General features: G+C 41.4%; 1 protein-coding gene across 2 annotated transcripts in view; it reads left to right on the forward strand.

Annotated features, from left to right (window-relative positions):
• LOC116047751 (Down syndrome cell adhesion molecule-like protein 1 homolog) overlaps positions 1-19,911 on the forward strand; it is a 102,629-nt gene that overhangs the window by 44,202 nt on the left and 38,516 nt on the right. For both annotated transcript variants that reach the window (XR_004897317.1, XM_031296716.2), the window contains exons 4-6: positions 17,143-17,289; positions 18,075-18,353; positions 19,451-19,726. Coding sequence is in view for 1 of the 2 variants with exons in the window: in XM_031296716.2 (XP_031152576.1) it covers positions 17,143-17,289; positions 18,075-18,353; positions 19,451-19,726 (702 nt within the window). In the remaining variant the exon portion in view is untranslated. The remainder of the gene's footprint in view (positions 1-17,142; positions 17,290-18,074; positions 18,354-19,450; positions 19,727-19,911) is intronic.

A 19,911-nucleotide genomic window follows, 5' to 3' on the forward strand; every position in this document is an offset into this window, starting at 1 on the left:
ATTTGAAAAAAAGTAAGTATTTTGTAAAGAAAATAAAGGAGGATGGTAAATGTGGGACTGACTCAAAATAAACGACAGTGGCCATGTTCATCATAATGAAGAAACATGTCACCCTGTGCGATGGTGTGACTCATTTATGTGTTTTTAATAGCTTGTATATGGAGGTAGGTCTCTGGCACAGAGGAATAAGGATAAAATCTTTTTTTTTCATTTGATTTGTTGATGTCAAGAAAAATATATAATTTAAGGCCAATTAAAAACAAAAAAAAATAAGAAATCTAGTAGAATTCTCTACTCTAGGTAGAGTCAATTCTGCACCCTGTCCCTTTTCTTCGCTATAGTTAAACCAAATACAAAAAAATCTAGGTATTTTGAATTCAACACTTTGCTTTATTCTTGTAAATACCGCTATGGTATGCCCCTGTAACCAAACATAAAAAATACAAGCCAGTGGAGAGCACAGGAAACAGCTACAAGGACAGGCAGGGAAGCTTAATAAAAACAAATGGCTTATAGAAACAAAAAATACTTATGCTTTCTTTTTCCCTTTTCCCTCCTCTCTCACTGCTGCCACCCTCCATCTATTCCTCCTCTATGCTCTGTCGCTCTGATGAATATCACCCAAGCAAATCAGAGATGCAGAGGAATCTCTCATTTCTCACCCCTCTTTCCCTTCTCCTTATCTCTTTCTTTCTCTCCACCCCGCTGTTTCTTTGACTCCCTCGTCTCTCTCTCTCTCTCTCTACCCGATTTCCTTATCTACCTTCCCTTCCTCCCCCTTGCGTATGTGGATCTCATTCTCTCTCATTATGATGATTTGAGGTTCAGCTTCAGTTGCTGGCCCATTAAAACCAAGCAGCAGCAGTAAGCCTTGGCTTTTCTTACACTGCAGGCAGACAGCTAGGCAGCCTCATGAGATGGCTTCTACTCTGCATACTGAATTATAAACTGAAAATCAGAAATGGTCCATGTCTGCGCTTTTCTTGTATCCAAACATTATATGTTAAAAATCTCTCATGCACACACACTAGACATGCTGAATGACCTTGGCATGTGCCACCTTTAGTCAAAGTGCCATATCTCAGTGCCAGCCGTTGATGAGCCCTCCCAGTCTTTAGGGAGGGATGTTGAGGACTGTACAGGGATTGGACAGTGGGAGGAAGGGGAGGGCTTTCTGTCTAAGATTTTGGGGCATGGTCGGGCAGGGGCCAGGAGATTGCCAAGGCTCTTTCACGCTATCCAACTCTGTTCTACATGGCTGGATCCATATGTATCTGTACCCAGAGAGTTCATCCACTGGTGTGTTTGGACCATCAATAACAGGAGAAATCACCAGCCACCCCAACAATCGCAAAATACAATTTTAATTAATTGAATGTGATTAAGATAATAATGCAAGAAAGGAAAGAGCCAATGTCCACACCATATTGTGAATGTATTTGCATCGTTATGCTATCTCTTGCATTGAGAAGTTCAGTAAAATAGATGCATGTTGTCCTGATGTGGCTGAATTTCAAGACGTGAGAGCTCCTTAAGTTGTCTCTAGTGACATTAGCGGGTCTGTCGATACTGTAGGTGTGAGTTGAGGCAGGGTAAAACAAGGCAGGGGAGGGGCTGAAATGCAGTTGTTTGAGCTGAAAGAGATTGATGTGTGTGAGAATAGGACAGGATGGAGTGGCCAAACCCAGATTTAAGGAGCTGAGGATGGCAGCAGGATGCGAGAGAGACAGTTGCAGTAAAGACATGGGGTAATGAAGTATACAGAGAAGAATCTAACTCTCCTTACCAACAATTTACAAATGCAATTATAGCATCCGTTCCTTGTTCATGGTTCTGCTGTTTTGTAGTCCCCTGCTCTTCCACTTTCTGTAAGTCAAGAAAGACACCACACAATTTAGTGTTTTATTTTGTGTGTTGATCCTATATACTGTATTAAATCAATTTATAGGGTGTAACCCTTTCATTTGGGTGAAAAGCCTTTTCAATTCAGAGCTCTTGCCTGTAAAGCCTTTACAGTATAAGTAGCATTTTCTTCCATTACAAATAAAAGATAAGGTACTTTAAATGTCCTTCGGACAGAGTGATCATTTGTTGACAGAACAGCAAGCAAACATTGTGAGTTTGTCTGATAATAACTGAGAGGTGGAGACTTGGTGGGATGAGGAAATTTGAATGATGAGTCTTTAAAATTATTCTGAAAGTTTCATTAGGGTGGCCTTTGAAGTTTGGATGGATAGACATTAGATACACATTGCTCATGTTTTCTTGATTTATTTTTTTTAGACCTAAATAGATCAAAATTATTTTGCAGTGTACATCCAGAACTTCATCCAAGGTCATAAATGTTTCTGTGCTCCTAGACCAATGTTGTTTCATATGTTCTCAATGTTGCTCTGATTGTTTCCTTTAACATTAATTTGTCACAGCTCCTTTATTTGTCTTGCTTACATGCAAGTATAGCAAATACTACCTCAGTTTACAGTACACGGTAAGCCATTTCATTTACATGACTTTTTGGTAATTCCAAAGCTATGGTAATTGTTTGTAAAACGGTAGGTTCAACTTCTGTCAGTCATGACAAAGATGAGAGAGCTACAGTACATTGATTGTGACAAATCAGTTGCACTCAGTAACCTCCAAACACAATGAAAAAAAACTGTGGGTGTGGAGTTAGAAAGAAGTGAGCTTACCATACCTCTGTAGCCCGCTCCTCATCTCTGCTTGAGGATATCGGCTCAAGGCTACATTAGCCGCTGCTAGCATAACACACCAGAACCTCTTACCGAACTGTCAGTGGTCGAATTACATTGTGGGTATGAAGGTGCCAGGTTTTGACAAGGTAGAAGAATGCATGGAATAAAATAATAAATAATAATAATCTCTGGTTCTGCTGCATCCATTTTGATCCTTTTTTTAACCTGTCCATCGTGTGTCTGACAATGTAATACGAGTCTAATGCTAATCTGTGAAATAATCTTTTGATAACTTTAATTTATTTCACAGCTGCACTTACTATCTGTATCAGGACTACTTGATATAGTGTAACTAAGGCCAGTGCTAAACTGTGTGTTGGCTGCAGCTACCTGTAATGGTAAATGGATTGTAGGACCATAAATAAATTTCACAGTATCAAAGGCCAGCAAGGAGAAAGAAACATGGTGTTTATCGAACTGTTTGGGTTATTGTACTGTTGTCCTATTAAGCATGCTTATCTCCAAGAATCACACATCACTATGCCATGGGAGGCTGGATCAGCTGACAAGACCACAAACACGCCTGACTAGCCACTCTCTCTGTGTGTGTGTGTGTGTGTGTGTGTGTGTGTGTGTGTGTTTGTTTGTTTGTTTGTTTGTGTGTGTGCGTGTGTGTGTGTGTGTGTGTGCGCACCTACATGTATTTGCAAGGGGTCTTTGCGCTTGACTGCTTGTGTAACTCTACATATGCTGAGTGTGGTATGTTTGTGTGACAAAGAGACAGAATTATTCCCAGACAAGGGATGGTGACAGAGGAAGAGAGCAAAAAAACGGATACATGAAAGCATGAAATGGCACCTTAGCTGGACTCCGTGTCAGTTTCCTCATCATCCTCTCATCCTCATCAACCTCCTCTTACTTCCTCTTTGCTTTCCTTAATTTTCTCTCACTTTGTGTCTCCTCTTTCTGTTTCTTTCTTATGTCCCCTCCCCCTTGCTCCGGCAGTGACATTGGGCTAAAGTGGGACAGAGTGTAGGGGGGCAGTGAGGCAGAAGAGACAGAGAGACAGCCAGGCAGGGAAAGCTGCTGCTGCTGCTGTGGTGCCCCCCTCCCCCTCCACTCCAAGCACATACCTTGGGTACTCCTAGCCCCTCAGGCCTCCAGCAACGTCTGGGGGACCCGCTTTTAGCATGTCACCACTACTCCACTCCAATTTGAAACATCTGTCTCTGCAGCTCTTTTGCTTCTCATCATCCCTCATTTCGTTCTTCTGCTTTAACTCCTCCTCCTTTTCCTCGGCTTCATCCTCTTTTGGGTCTCTGTTGCCAAGATGCCCAGCAACAGCGGTAAGGGTGCATCATCACGGTGGCGCAGGCAAACGAGGGGAGCCAGGGAAGGAATGCGTAGGAGAATTGCAGGCCTTAACCCCCACTCCCCTTTCCCCTCCCTCCTTCCCTCGCCCTCACATCAGCCTGCCATGCAAGGTGCACTCAGCCGCACATAGGCCTTGCTCCCCGGTGACCCCCCCTGCTCCCTGAGATTCAGTATGTGTCACTGTGGTGCTGCTTACATGCTGTGGTACTGTAGTACTCCCACTGAGGACAACATGGCTTTACAAAGGGCAAGGCTTTATTGATTTGTGTGAGAGTTTATCACACGTGTGCCGGCACTCTCCCTGTCTCTCTCTCTCCCATGCACACAAGCAACTGCATTGTATGTGTGCAGATACCTGCGTTAACACATTAACTTGCCAGAGGTAAATGGTGGAATCAAGTTCAACAGCTTAACAGCTTTCAGATGATCGGGCTTTTCCCTGTTTGCCTTGTCTTCCTTTTTTACATAATGGATGACAATTACACAAAACCGACTGTTCACACACCGTTGTTTTTGTTTTCCACAGCAGAAATAAGGTCACGCTTTAGTAGACTTAGTGTGTGTGTGTGTGTGTGTGTGTGTGTGTGTGTGTGTGTGTGTGTGTGTGGTATTGTGGTGTGTTTATAATGTATTAGATATGTCCCGTTAGCCTTCTCATGACTGGCGAGCATGTCTCTATCTATTATCTATGAGGCTAAATAATTAAAAACAAAAGCAACACAATGCACTGTACGTGTTTGTGTATGTGTCATTGTGCATTGTGTGTGCACTCTGACATACAAAGCATCAATTTAACAGGAAAGAAAAACATGCAAACAATCTGAGGACAACCGTTATTGTGGCTGCTCTTTTTTATTTTTATTCACATCACTGCCTACATATTGCCGCTTAAATATTTACGGGCGTTCCAATTAAGGTTGCTTAAGTGTGGTAGATGCCTTTGACCATTACGGAGGGAAAGTCAGAGATGAAGATACTATGAGTGGGCTGATGATAAAAAAACAGACAGATTATGAGATTTCTCCTTCTTTCTATTTCTTTTGGTTTGGATGAGTGCATTTTTCCATTTCCTTTATTTGTTTTTCGTCTTCCTCTCTCTTTTTTTTCTCTCTCTCTTTCTCTCTCAAGCATGAGTTGCTCAGAGAGGGTGAGGGGTGTGTGGGTGTACAGGGTGTCACCTTCTAACAACAGATATAGACAGAGAAACCGAGAGACAGCAGCAGGGAGAGAGACAGAGGTAGAGAACAGAGAAACCAAGGAAACAGATAGATATCGAGATAGGGAAAGACAAAGAAAACAGGAGACGTGTTGGTGATGGGGAGGGTGGCAGCTGGCATTTGACGGTGAAGCATGCCTTTTTAATGAGTGCATTAGTCCTTTGCATACCTATCCTCAGATCACTGCATCATATTGAACCTGGTAAACAGACGGAACAAGACAGGAGAGGTGGATGAGAAGGTCAAGGGTTGGGGCTGAAAAACCAAAACACTTGTAGAGAGATAAGAATAGATGGAGTGTGTATCTGTGTTTCCTCTTCAATTATTCTGCCTCTGGTAACCGCGTGTGTCCTGCGCTCATAGAGAGAGAGAAAGAAACGGAGACTGTGTGAAACTCTCCTTTATTAACCTCCTGTTATTTTGACATAACCTCTTCCCTGTCCTTAAGCAAGCTTTTGTCTCTGGTTGAGTCAAAGAAAGTGGCAGTAATATAACATCCTTGTGGCACTTTCTGTCTGTCTTGTTCTCAGTAGCACTTTACTATTATAGACTACTTTGAATGTGAATAGAGAGGAGATAGGACCAAGCGACATTCATTTCATTCTAGAGGGAGAAAGAGAGCGAGAGAGAGGCTCAGATAGGGAGAGAGCCTATTGTCACTAGGTGTAGATTTCCCTTTGTCAAACACATGTCAATTCTTCAGACCCAACAGAGGAGAGGAGAATAGGAAAATTATAGCAGCAGAGAAAAGAATGAGGGGAGAGAGGGCGGGTTGGAAGGCGGGAGAGGAACAGAGGAGGAGGGGAGTGGTATTGATTTGACACTCGGGGAATCACACCACAGCTCTGTTCATTTTCATTCATCTGCCCTTGTAATGGGGGTGTTAATATGACAGGTAGTGGGAGAGGGCAGGAGGGGGATTTAGGAGGATGAGAACATTTTATTAGAATCCAATCTTTATTATCCTTCACCCCTGCCCACCTTTCAGCCCCTACACACACAGACATGCATGTATGCACTAGTGCACATGCACGTGTGCACTTACTCAATAGACACACACAAACATGTACACACTCATGCTTCTAGATGTGAGTGAAGGTGGGGTGAGGGTGTTAATTACATGTTGGGCCTGAATGGACTCACAGTTATACAAGTCATGTTTATGTATATATATAGAGTGTGTGTGTGTGTGTGTGTGTGTGTGTGTGTGTGTGTGAGTGTGAGAGAGAGAGAGAGAGAGAGAGAGGGGGGGGGGTGCGTGCGTGCGTGCGTGAGAGAGAGAGAGAGACGCAAGGAAGGTGGTTACAGTACAAGCAGCTCAAATGAAATAGCTTTTAGTTGGCCTTCCCAGTGCCTCCTTGAATCAGCCATAATGGGCCCTTGGTAATTATCAAATAAATTAGCCAGGGTAAGGAGTGGAGGAGGAGGAATCAGGGCTCCTTACGTTCTTTCTTACTCTGAAAAACATTATCTTTACCTGTTAACTATTAAAAAGAACAAATTCTTTATATGATTTTTATATATTATATTATATTTTTTGCATACAAGCACTTTTGGTGTGATCACATGCTGTTGTTATCATTGATTTTCTGTGTGTTGTGCATGTTTTATGATGTAAAATTGTGCTCATCAGCTGAAGCAGAGTGGATGAATTTAGAACGAGCAAGCCTGCGTGAAGCAGTTAAAACAAACCACTGATTTTCACTCCTCATATCCTCAGGCTCATATAAGCTATTATCTTTGGACAGAATACACAGATTAAAATAGTTTTAACTGCATTAGCTTAATTATTAGTATTTCAGTTGACAGTTGTAGTAAGGAATTGGTCACTCTGGTAAGTCAGTCAGTCTTCAGTGAACACAAGAAAACATCAGCATTTGTAGAAATCAAAGAAGTGAGAGGTTGTAAAATAATTATTATTTTATCCAGGACATGCAATATTTTTCCATGAAGGGGCTAAGGGGAAAGAAAAATAGCAAAAACACAAAAACATTTCTAAAAACGAATCAATAAAACATACAACATTCCACTGAAAATGTGTACTGTACATACCACGTGTACGTACACATCTTTCTCATCATTATTTTTGACTTGATGTCTATGATGCCACTCTCAGATAGGTAGAGGAACTCCACAATACAATAGATGTAGTTTATCTTTTACTGGAACCTCACATGCAATCATCTTGATGCATCAAAATATGCAAGACCAACTGTCCACCACAGAAGCAATGTTTGTTCATGTTTTACCCAGGATAGTTAATACTTGCCGCGTTATGTCAGGACTAGAAACGTGACACTAACCTGGCCCAACACGGTGTCATATTTGTGCTAGCAACACTGCTGGATGACCATTTTGCCTTAAAACAAAGACGTTGCTGTGTTGCCATGTTGCCATTTGTGTTGCTGTTTGTGCTCTCTTGCTGTGGCTTTGTGCACTAAACTGATCCTCTTGTATGTCAGCCTGGGATTGTTTGCTGCGTTTTTGTAAAACCATTTAATTGACTATTACTATGCCCTTTTGTTATACAGTATGGTGTATCTGTCACACTGTATTTTTCCATCACAAATACATCCACCTTATATACCAATTGTTAGATGCTCTGTTATTGAATGTCTCTTGCAGGGAGTTGACTGACTTCTTGTAGTCTGCGCTGTAGCACTGGACCATATGCCACATTACTATTTTATTACTCTGCCACAGTATCCACTGTAGCTAACATTACTACTACATCAGACACACACACACACACACACACACACACACACACACACACACACACACACACACACACACACACACACACACACACACATAAACACACAAACACACAAGGTTTAATTGTGCCAACCGTATTGAGATCCGCATGATGAGAGTTTTCCTATTTTGGGCTGCAGCAGCAGAACTGTCCGTGGTGCTACCTCCACCAGTATTCCTGAACATTTGGAAATGTAGCTGTCCGTAGGGCTGATCTGCTGTAGACCTTAAACATATCTCCTGTTTGCACCACTTCTCATGAGCATAGGTGTATGTACTGTGGATTTTCATAATGGCAAGTGTTCTACCTTGTTACGAACTCCTCAGCTGTACACACAGCTTATTTTGCTGACTGGGCGGTGCATAAATAAATGATGAATAAAGTTACGGTAGATGCAGCTTGTTTAATTCTATTGATGTGCAATAACTCTAATGGTAACCTCAACCCCTAATCCATCATTTAAGCATCCTTAGACATCCTTCAACTTTATTCCATTATTGCACAAATATTGTTTGTACTGGTTCATTGCTCGCTGGGAACCGGTAGATGCATCTGCTCAGTAAATGATGGGCCTTTTGCACCCAGGTGCAGCCTCACTGTTTGCATGCTCATTGAGTTTTAAAGACATTTAATTCTGTGTGTGTTTACTTGGAGATCATAGACTTATGAGTTGGTGGTCTGTGTAGCCTTGTTCTTCAGTAGATTTCAGTGGCCTTGTTGAATAAAGGGCAGCAAAAAAAACCAATGCATTCTCAGTGGGTCTTTCGCATCCAAGCACAGTTGACTAGCAGTGATTTCACTGAGGTCTCACCCTTTTTTGCTCTATTTCTCTCAGCACAGTGATACTGAGTTGTCTGTTACAAAGGTGCTTTTCATTATTAACATTAAAACTGTCGGAAATGACATAATTTGTTGCACTTTGTCTCTGCAGCTTACATAGAGTTTTAAGACGCTGGCAAACAGGCATATGCACCCACTCCATCATTCACTGTATCTATGATTCTAAAACATCCTGAAACGCACACTTACACGCCATAAATGCACATGTAGGTCCACTGCAGAATGTGTGTGTGTGTGTGTGTGTGTGTGTGTGTGTGTGCGTGTGCGTGTGCGTGTGCGCGCGTGTGTGTACGTGTGTGTGTGAGACAGAGCTAGTAAAATTAGCAATGTAATGATAGGGGATAGATGGAGACAGTGACAGGAAAGGAAAAGAAGCAAAGCAGAAATGAAAAGTTGAATCAAGAGGAGGAGAATAAATAAGGACTGTATAGGCGTACTCCACTGTCTGCTCATTGGTGTGGCATCCTGTAGTGAGGATGCTCTGCACAAAAACACACACACCCTCACAATGTGTTGAGTTTGCTCTGCAAATGTGTATTGTGAGACAGCGGGAGTAAGAATGTGTAGATTGTGAGCCAGATTGTAAGTGTACTGTATGTGTGAGTGTTTGCATATATTTGTGTGCATGCATTTGTAAGAAGTCCATTTGTACAACTACTGCTCTGCATTGTACCCAGCCTGTGGTCCATTTAGCCTTAAAACCTAAAAGGCAAACCATGACAATAATGGTTGTGACAGTCTTCAGCATGTGTTTTTGTTAAAAAGCTCAGAGTAAAAAATAAAGTGACATGATGCACGGAAAGATGTATTGAGCTCCTCTGTGGCCTGTAGCCCAGGCCTGTGAACCAATTACAGATCCATTCAGCAGTTTCTCTCTTCTGTTCTGATCCCCATCGCCATCATTTAAATGGCTGATTCCGTTTTTACCTCTAATGAAGGGTACTCTGTCGCACATAAAGCACACACGCAAAGCACACATGAAACGCACACTTGCACATGTCGCTGTGTGCCACCGTAGCGCCCCCTACCCAGCTGTTGTCACGTGAGTGCCCGGGCCCTAGCAACAGCGAGCGAGCGAGAGAGTGAACAAAAACGAGAGATCCTGGCGAGAGCAGGGGAGAGAGGAATGGGTAAAGAGAGGGAGAGAGAAAGAGCTGGGAGGGGGGAGCCGTAGAGCATTAATAAGTGATTCCAACAGTGTGAATTGCTGCTAGTTAGCATTGCTGCAGCGCCTCCTTCATTTGCATGGCAGCACCAAGAACAAACCCCCTTACTTACGCCATTTCCTCTCCTGCTCTGTTTCTCTCCTATATCACTTTCTTTCTCGCTTTCACTCGCTGTTTTATCTATTTCTGTCTCTTTCTTTTCTCTGTGGTCTAGCCAGCATCTCAAAATATGTTTATCTTTTCTTAGTTACTTTCTTTATCTTTCTTTCCTGTCTGATCTGATCCTCTTCTCCTCCCAACCTCCCCGGTTGCTGCAGCATTCCCACTGCAGCCACCATTAACATTATCATTTTCTCTTCTTATTGTTTTGCTCTTTAGGATCTCTTATGTTGCTACTCTTTCCCCCCTGTTTGACGATATTGTGTGGAAGATGACAGCCATATACTATAATGGGATAAATTTAGCTGCGCCTTTCCTGCATCCCTTCGTCTTCTGCCTCCATCTTTTTTTACCTCCTCCTCCATCTCACCTGAGAAAGAAGAGGGGGTGTCCTCTCTCTGGGAGGAAATTTGGGGAAGACAAGTGATGCTCCAGGGCTCCCTAATCCTTTTTTCATTGTGTCTGTCTCTCTTTGCCTTCCTGTCTCTCTGTCTCAATATTTGAATGTATGTGTCTGTTTGTGGAATTTCTGGCACACAGACACACACACACACACACACACACACACACACACACACACACACACACACACACACACGCACACACACAGATCCAGCAGCAGCTTCGCTCTGCACTTGGCTTGACTTCCTGCCTCAGGCTGATCAGCTGAACTGATTCCATTACTTACAGACCCCCCTGAAAGAGAAGAAAGAGGAGCACAGACTATAAGGAAAAAAGGCAGAGATAGAAAGCGGTAGAGGGCAGAGGGGAGACTGGAGGAAGAGAGGCCGAGAATAGTGAATGGATATCAAGCAGCACAAAAAGGGGAGGAAAGGCTTGGAAAATAAGGAGAAAGTGAGGGGATTTTGGCCTCCCTTGGGTGTGGGATAGACACAAAAAAATCTCATCCTGCCTCCCACAGCAAAAAAAAAAGAAGCAGATACATACATACACACACTCAACAACAACAACAAACTCCTGGAGGCGTAGGCAGACTAGACGAGAATTGATCTTCTTTCCCACAAGGAGAGGCTTGCAAGGGGAGAAAGAGAGAGACATAGAAAGACGTAGAGGAATTGTTTTTACCCATGTGTGGCTCTCAGGCCTGCAGGCCCCTCATCCCTCTCACTCTCACTCCCTCCTCTGTCACTCCCAACGGCATGTTTCTCTTTATCTCCCTATCTCTCCCTCCATCAATCTCCATCTGCCGTCCTCCTCCCTGTAGGGTCAGCCTCTTCCTCTCCTCCACTGCCTCCCTCCATCGCTGCCTGCACCCTCGCTACTGTTATAGGTGTGTCAAATCTCCACAGACAGCAGGAGAGCGGGCAGTGACTACAAATTATATATCAGGTAGAAAGGCCAGTGGTGAAAAGAGGAGAGAGGAAGTGAAGAGTAGTAGGCTGATCTCAGAGCAGTCAAGGAATGGAGAATAGAATACTTCACTTCTTTTGCCACTCTCTATAAGCACGCTAGTGCTGAAATGATTAATTGAGCAGAAAATTACTCAACAACATCCCTGATAATTAATTAATCTTTTGACCATTTAAACTGGCTGTTTTTGCTTGGTCTTCACTCCCTTTATTTACATGCTGTATTTACATGCTTATTTACATGTCATTGTCACTGCATACTACAGCTGGACATGCCTTATGTTCAAGGTAACTACTCATATATGCACCATTTGGCATGTTTTTTTGCAATTTTATTTTTGTTGGTTTTTAACACACAGCAAATAGGTGTATATGAATAGATAGATGGAAATAATGTTGATGGGACATTCAATGCTTTAGTACTGCCAAAAAAGTATTGATGGTGTAAAAAGCTTAATCTTCATGCAATCCTGTGTTTTTCTTTTTCTTATTTCCATTTGGGATGATTTTGTTTTAGTTCAGTACAGTAATTCAGTACAGTAGTGCAGTACTACACTTCCCATCATGCTTTGTATAATGCAAAACAAGACATTTGAAAATTTCACCTTAGATACTGTGGTGACGATTTTCTGACATTTTATGGACTAAACAATTAATTGAATATTCAGAAGAAATAAAAAATTTTAAAGTTTCCTTTAAAACCAGCATTGACAAGCTCCTTCTCATTAATGTCCCCTGCACCACTCTCTTTTCTCTCCATTCTTAACCATCTCTGAATTTCTTACTCTACCCCTGATCTCTCCCTTCTTCACCCCCCTTCTGGTCCGTCTTCGTCTCCCTGGGCATGTTGTGACAGGGTGTAGCAGTGTGTTGTACAGGGTTCTACTCACCAAGTGCATATTATCCTGTAAGGCTTAATACCCAGGTTGGAACAAAAGGGCAGGCTTGGAAATTACAGCTTACGTCGCTAAGCACTCAGCACAACAGTCTGACTCACATGAAAACACGTGTGTGTGAACTTTCACATACAGTATGCATGCAGATGCACCGGCCGACAGTTGCAAGTGTGTGTGTATATATTCAGAAATCTGACAGCCCAGTTACACACACACACACACACACACACACACACACACACATATAGTAACACTTGTTATAGACTTAAAGCTTTAGTGCATAACTTTTTGATATTAATGAACGTCCTTTACATTCTAGCAATTGCCAAATGAGTTACTACAAAGACTATCGGCTCCACACAACTCTCTCTGTATTTCTCAGTATGGCTGTGTTTAGAACATGGTGGCATCCGGTGGAGTGAAGATAATTACCTCTTCTGAAGAGTCCATCATGTTTTTTTAATCCTCTGTGTCCTCCTTGGCTACTAGCAACTGCGTGGAGGAGGGTTGGGGGTCCAACAGTTTTGTTGTCATTATTTATATTTCTCATGGGGGTGATAGAAACTACGCACTATAGCTTTAAATAAAATAATTGTAGAACTAGATGTTCTTTTTGAAAATATCAATCGGACAGATCTCACATTAAAAGTTGGGGACTCCTAAAGCTCTAAAGCTGGTCAGCGGCATTGTATGTGCTGAAATTATTAGTCAATTAATCAATTAATTGATTGGCAAAACATGAATCCACAACTATTTCATTATAACTTATTATAACTATTATTTCTAATTGTTTAAGTCAAATTAATCTAAATTACACTCAATTGTACTGTTTTATATCATTGTAAATGTAATATCTTTGGGTTTTGGGCTGTTGGTTGAACAGAGATTTGATTGCCATTTTCACGATTTCTTGACTTTTAATTGACTTACTGTATAGAATAATATAAAAAATATTCAACAGATTATTTGATAATGAGTTAAATGAACAAGGAATGTAAAGCCCTACTGTAATTTAGAATAATGCACATTTTGTTTAGTCAGTCAAAACTTGGCAGCTTTGTTACAAGAAGTAAAGTCTTCCGTCTTCTTCACATCTCAGTCTTGTTAGAGTAATTGTGTGTGTGTGTGTGTGTGTGTGTGGGTGTGGCATGGAGCCAGGCCAGTCCTCTTTGTTTTAATAAATCTCTTTTGGATGGAGTTGTGCAACTATAAAATGTATCGATTGATGTTGCTCACATTGTGTCTCTCTCTCTCTCTCTCTCTCTCACACACACACACACACACACACACACACACACACACACACACACACACACACACACACACACTAGTTTGGTGATTGATACTTACACATTCATATGTAGACATGTTCATTGATACTCACACACGCGGGAAATCATCTATTGACATTTTTACATGTATACATGCAGAAACACATACAGAGGTACATGCTCATATGAAACAATAAACTATAAAGTTTTTTACAATCACTTTGGCACTAATTTCAGAACCTTGACGTCATTTTTCAAAACTCTAGACACAATACTCACAACCAACGATCAAAATACACATTTTTCAAAACTCTAACACTTTTTTCAAATACTTAGATACAATACACATAAACCAAAGATCATTTGTTCATTTAACAAAGATCACCTGTTCAATATGACACAACTTAACATCAAAGTACTACTATTTCATAAAAAGCAATTCACACATTACATTACAAATGATTGTCTATTCATTTCATTACAATGATATAACTATCAATCGATACAACTACTCAAAATGATAAGTAACTGTTGCATTACTCTTAATGCATATTTGTATGGAAACAGACAAACAATATTCCATGTTTAGATCATGAAAGTTTCAAGGTAACGAGATTCATTGTCGCCAATTAGTGTGGAGAATGAACCAATTAGACTACATTATCTATGGATGTAATATTTCATCATCATTCTTTACTGTAATGTACTACTGTTTATCAGACACTGTTTCTATGGTCCCATGTACCATCTTTGAGACTATTTACAGTATTGACAGTACTGCACTGTATGCATGCAGGCCCTTGGAATTGCTTGTCCAATTCTGCCAACTCATTACTGATGATTGAGATATATACTTTATATATATATATATATATACATGTACATGTATATACATATATACTCGTACCACATTGTTCGCCATGCCCGAAGGTTTTTTTCCAAGATGTTTGGCTAATTGCAATGTAGATGAGAACCTGCGGCCAAATCCACAAGACTGAGTTGATGAATATGTAGAAGTACAGTAATCACTTCTTTGTTTTGCTTTTTACAGTACAAGCAAGTTGAGGAACACTGCATTTGATGTTTGACAGTACTGTCTTTTCTTTTCTATTTTGTAGCTAATTATTTTGCTTTGATTCAAATAAACCTATGTTGTATTTGTACTCTATTGTTTTTCATCAATACATTTCAGGTTTTGTTCAATGATTCCACTGTGTCTGTAGTATTCTCTCTACGACTGCAGTACTTTTACAAGTACTGTATTTACATCTAGTACCATAATAAAACATGTATCACCTATTTTGTACTACAATATTTAACGATTGTATGAACGATGACCCAGTGAAACTATGGGTAGCTTGTGTGTGGGTGATCTTAAGTAATGTTTCAATGGTATTTCACAATAAATTAGTTTTTTGAACCAATGATTGTGCAAGTGCAAGATTTATTTAAAGACATGAATGCACAATGGAATGTTTTGTACATTGGACAGCCTGTGTTACAAGTGATGATCGTTTTGAGTTTTGTGTCTAGAGTTTTGAAAAATGATGTCAAGGTTCTGAAATTAGCAGCAAAATGATTGTAAAAACTGTAATCTAAACATAGGAATAAGGACAGGAAAATCAGATTATGAACTACTGGTGTTGACCTAAAAAGTATAATTTAAAAACAAAATGAAAACCAACCATAACTGATGCTTAAGTTGTGAAGTTTTCACACTACAGGGGCCTTTTTTTAATCAACAATTAAACACATCTAACAGCTAGCACCCTAAGTGTTTTCAGTGTTGTTGTGACTGGTAGGTGCTGATCTCTTGCTTGGAAGTGTGTGTGTGTGTGTGTGTGTGTGTGTGTGTGTGTGTGTGTGTGTGTGTGTGTGTGCGTGTAGTGTGTGTGTAGTGTGTGTGTAGTGTGAGTGTGTGTGTGTGCTGCACGTATTGCCAGTATTCAACTATTCAATGCACCTGTGTTTTACTTAAGTCCTCTCTTGTCAACATTGCAGAGAGACATTGAAACATCATGTATAGCAACCAACAGCCAGAATGTCCACACACACACACACACACACACACACACACACACACACACACACACACACACACACACTTCAATAACGCAAAACCAAACAATCTGCAATCTACTACAAACTGTGAAGTGCACACCATCTAAAATAACCCTTTGGGAGAACAGAATACAAAAAGATTCAGGGAAGTGGAAAGAATCAAACATCGAAATACACTCTCCTCGTCTCTTCTCCTTCCATCTCTCTCCTCTCTTCTTCTTCTCTCTCACATACACCATGCTGTCTCTATTGACATGTAGATAAATCAGAGGCAGACCAAGTAGTCACTGATGTGAAAGAAAATGACACTAATCTGCTGTTACCATAACACACAGGGACACATCAATTATTAACACCTACAATAACTCCCCTCTCTCTTCTCTTTCTCTTCTTCCTCATCCTTTCTCTATTGTGTATATCTCACTAGATGGATGGGACAGAGTGTGTTAAAAGCTCCCATGTGTTCACCTAAGTGCTGTGCTTGGGCCTTTTAAAGACGTATGTATATACGATGTATAATCTAGTCCTTGCTTTATTCTTCTGAAATCAGTGATTTCTCTGAAAAATGTGCTCAAGGTTTGTCAAGAGGGTCTTATGATGGAGGGATGGCATCTCTCACATACTTCAAAAGCAGCACACATCTTACACAACCTTTCCCTCACCCAGCAGCAGCAGTTTTTCTTTACTTGCTATACTTTTTTCAGCAGTTGCAAACATATGGAAATGAAAAAGATAAATACAGTATACACAGGATCTAGAGCGGTTTAAATGTGTCTTACAACATTCAGAATAGTGAATACACCTTGAAAGGACTTGCAAGCCTCTGCTATTTGTGTAGAGGCGTGCATTGCGAAACACAAGTTTTATTTACATCCATATTAGGTCCATATTACATAGTAATGTGGACAAGGCATTGTATGGGATGGGGTTTATTTTTTCTTTACATGTAAAGCCAGACTATGTGACTTTTGATAAACAGTGGCCACAAGCCACACTCGTTTCTTGTTTTACTTTTGTGAAACAAATAGTCAGTGAACTGATGAAGTATTATCAGTTACACAGCAAAATCTATCTAAAGTTTGCGAAGATAGATTTAGATTAAATACATCTGCATAGACACAAGAGAAGTCCATTTTATTTATAGAGCCATATACAAATGACAAATTTACCTCAAGGGGCTTTACAATCTGTACAGCATATGACACCCTATGTCCTTAAACCTTTGCAATGCTTTACATGCAAATTATATGCCTTTGTTATAATTTGTTACTCAAATATGTTGACTCACTTTTCATTCTCCCCTCTCCTACTTGTTCCTTCTCTGCTGTCCTACACAGGAAACCGTTTCTTCCTGACCTTATTTGGCGCTCTGTATATCTCAGAAGTGCAGAAGGAAGATGCTCTGTCCACCTACCGCTGCATCACAAAGCACAAATACAGTGGAGAGACTCGCCAGAGCAATGGAGCCAGGCTCTCAGTTATGGGTAGGCAACGTAGTTACCAAGTTACCGTTTTCACTCATACAGTAGAAGTTGCTAAATGCCAATCAAAGCATTAGTATATGAGTATTGGCTGGGCTTGTAGACTTACAAGACAGAGTACTAGTTTTAAAGGAATAGGTCAACATTTTGGGAAATACGCTTATTTGATTATTTGCTGGGAGTTAACTGAGAAGTTCGATAAATCTCTGTATAGTAAATATCAAGCTGGAGCCAAGGGACAGTTAGCTTTGCTTAGCTATGAAATGGCTAGCCTGGGAACAAAATCCACCTACCATACTACTACTACTACTACTACTACTACTAATACTTATTAGCACATTGCATCTTGTGTAATTCATACTAAAAACAAGTGTAAAAACAACAAGTTGTAGTGTTACGGGCAGTTATGTGTCAAACAACCATTTCTTTGCCAGGCCCAGTCATTTCCTTGGCTCTCTTTGTCACTGTGAAGTTGCCAGACAACCACCAAAGACGAAGGAAGTTTCTACACATGGCCAAGAGATAGTACAGCACATAACTCAGAGTCAGGCTAGCTGTTTGCCCTGTTTCCAGTCTTTGTGCTAAGCTAAGCTAACGATCCGCTAGTGGAAGCTTCGTATTTACCGTGCAGACGAGAGAGTGGTATCAATCTTCTCATCTTACTGTCAGCAAGAAAGCAAATAAGCGTATTTCCCAAAATGTCAAATGTTTCTTTAAGGATCTAAAAATTACTGAGTACTGATGATTCCAAATTAATTTATAATTTCTGTGACGTGCTTCACCTGCAGACCCTACGGAGTCCACCCCGTCAGTGCTGGACAGTTTCCAGTCCGGTGAGGTGCAGGTGGGGCAGAGTGTGGAGCTGCCCTGTATCGCATCCGGATACCCAAACCCCACCATACGATGGCTAAAAGATGGTCGGCCATTACCTGCAGACTCCCGCTGGACACGGCGCATCACTGGCCTCACCATTTCCGACTTGAGGCTTGAGGACAGTGGCAACTACATCTGTGAGGTCACTAACAGCTTTGGCTCCAAAGAGGTGACAGGTCACCTCAACGTCATAGGTGGGTATAGGACTGAAGAGAGTGCAGTAGAATAATAATATACCAATATTCAGCACACAACAAAGCATCAGTGATCACTGATCTACCTCCCCTGACCTCCATTGTTCTACACTGACAACTACAGTTGCAGAAAAAGAGTAAGATGGACAGAAGTAATGAATGTGATGTCAGGTCACGAACAGGCGCGATGGAGACATCATTTAAGCTCTGTTGGCTTTGCCCTGGCCCCATACCCACCCTCGTCTGGGCCAAGCGTGAGCTTGATCTCCAAGGACGGCTCGTTCCCCCGCTGTGCTCTCAAACCTCAGCGAGGCGTCGCTACGGTGACAGAGCAGAACAGCGGTCGTGCGGGCCTGTCGCTCTGTTTACCGAAGACGAGAGAGAGGAAGGCAAAGACAGAGAGAATTTCATATTGTTGTGTGTTGGAATGAATGAGATGTGAGGAGGTGACGCTGGTAGAGAAGATGGCACACTTGTGGAGAGAATAAGGGGGAGGAGGTAAAGAGAGGAGATGCAGTTCAGAAAAGGGTGACGTTAGTGAACACGGGGCAGACTGGCCACAGGGCACATCACTGCACAACCCACAAACCTCCAATGACAGGGCATAGAAGGTGGTACACATACACACACATTTGGACACACGCTTACAGTACAGTACATCCACTTATTGCCCGTGAAGAAAGTCTTACACATGCACTGTCACTCACTCACACACACATGCTCACACAGATTCAGCAGCCTCCAGCTCTTAACACCAGCTGCTTTATTGCTCACTGACATTTTCTTTCCTTTCCAACTTTGTCTCGATTTTCTTCGCTGCTTAACACACACACACACACACACACACACACACACACACACACAATCGTGACACACAAACAAATACACAATCATACCAAAATATGAAATATGATTTTTATTTCCTGGCCTGACTCAATTCAAATTGCTTTCATTCAGCAATGCGAGTAATACCACCAAGTACTGTAACCTTCAATGTTGAGGTTGTTGTGAATGAGAACGTATAACTGAAATTTCAAAAAGAACCTTCTTCTCCTTTTTTTAAAACTCTGCTCTGCCTGTTCCTGCCTCTATTCTAGAGCCACTGCGGGTCACCTTGTCTCCCAAGAACCTGAAGACAGGGATCAGCAGCACAGTCATCCTATCCTGTGCCGTCCAGGGTTCCCCTCACTTTACGGTGTCCTGGTACCGTAACACAGAATCTGTCCTGCCAGATCAACACTTTTCCATCCAGGGGGCTCACAATGAGACATTGTTCATTTCCGCTGCACAAAAGAGACACTCTGGAGCTTACCAGTGCTTTGCCACTCGGAAGGGCCAGACCGCCCAGGACTTCTCCATCATACTGCTAGAAGGTGAGAACAGAAAGGGATTACAATGTTTGTTGTGTACAATCAAGACTGTATTTGTAATCAGAACTTACCGCCATATGTGTTTGCAATTATGTCTGTAATTCAATAAAATATTGTGGAGAATATGTTAACGAGGCAAGTTAGAACTGATTGATTTCCATTCATTTACTGAGTAATAACAGTTTATT

Source organism: Sander lucioperca, chromosome 5 (assembly GCF_008315115.2).
Source record: "Sander lucioperca isolate FBNREF2018 chromosome 5, SLUC_FBN_1.2, whole genome shotgun sequence".
NCBI classification, from domain to species: Eukaryota; Metazoa; Chordata; class Actinopteri; order Perciformes; family Percidae; genus Sander; species Sander lucioperca.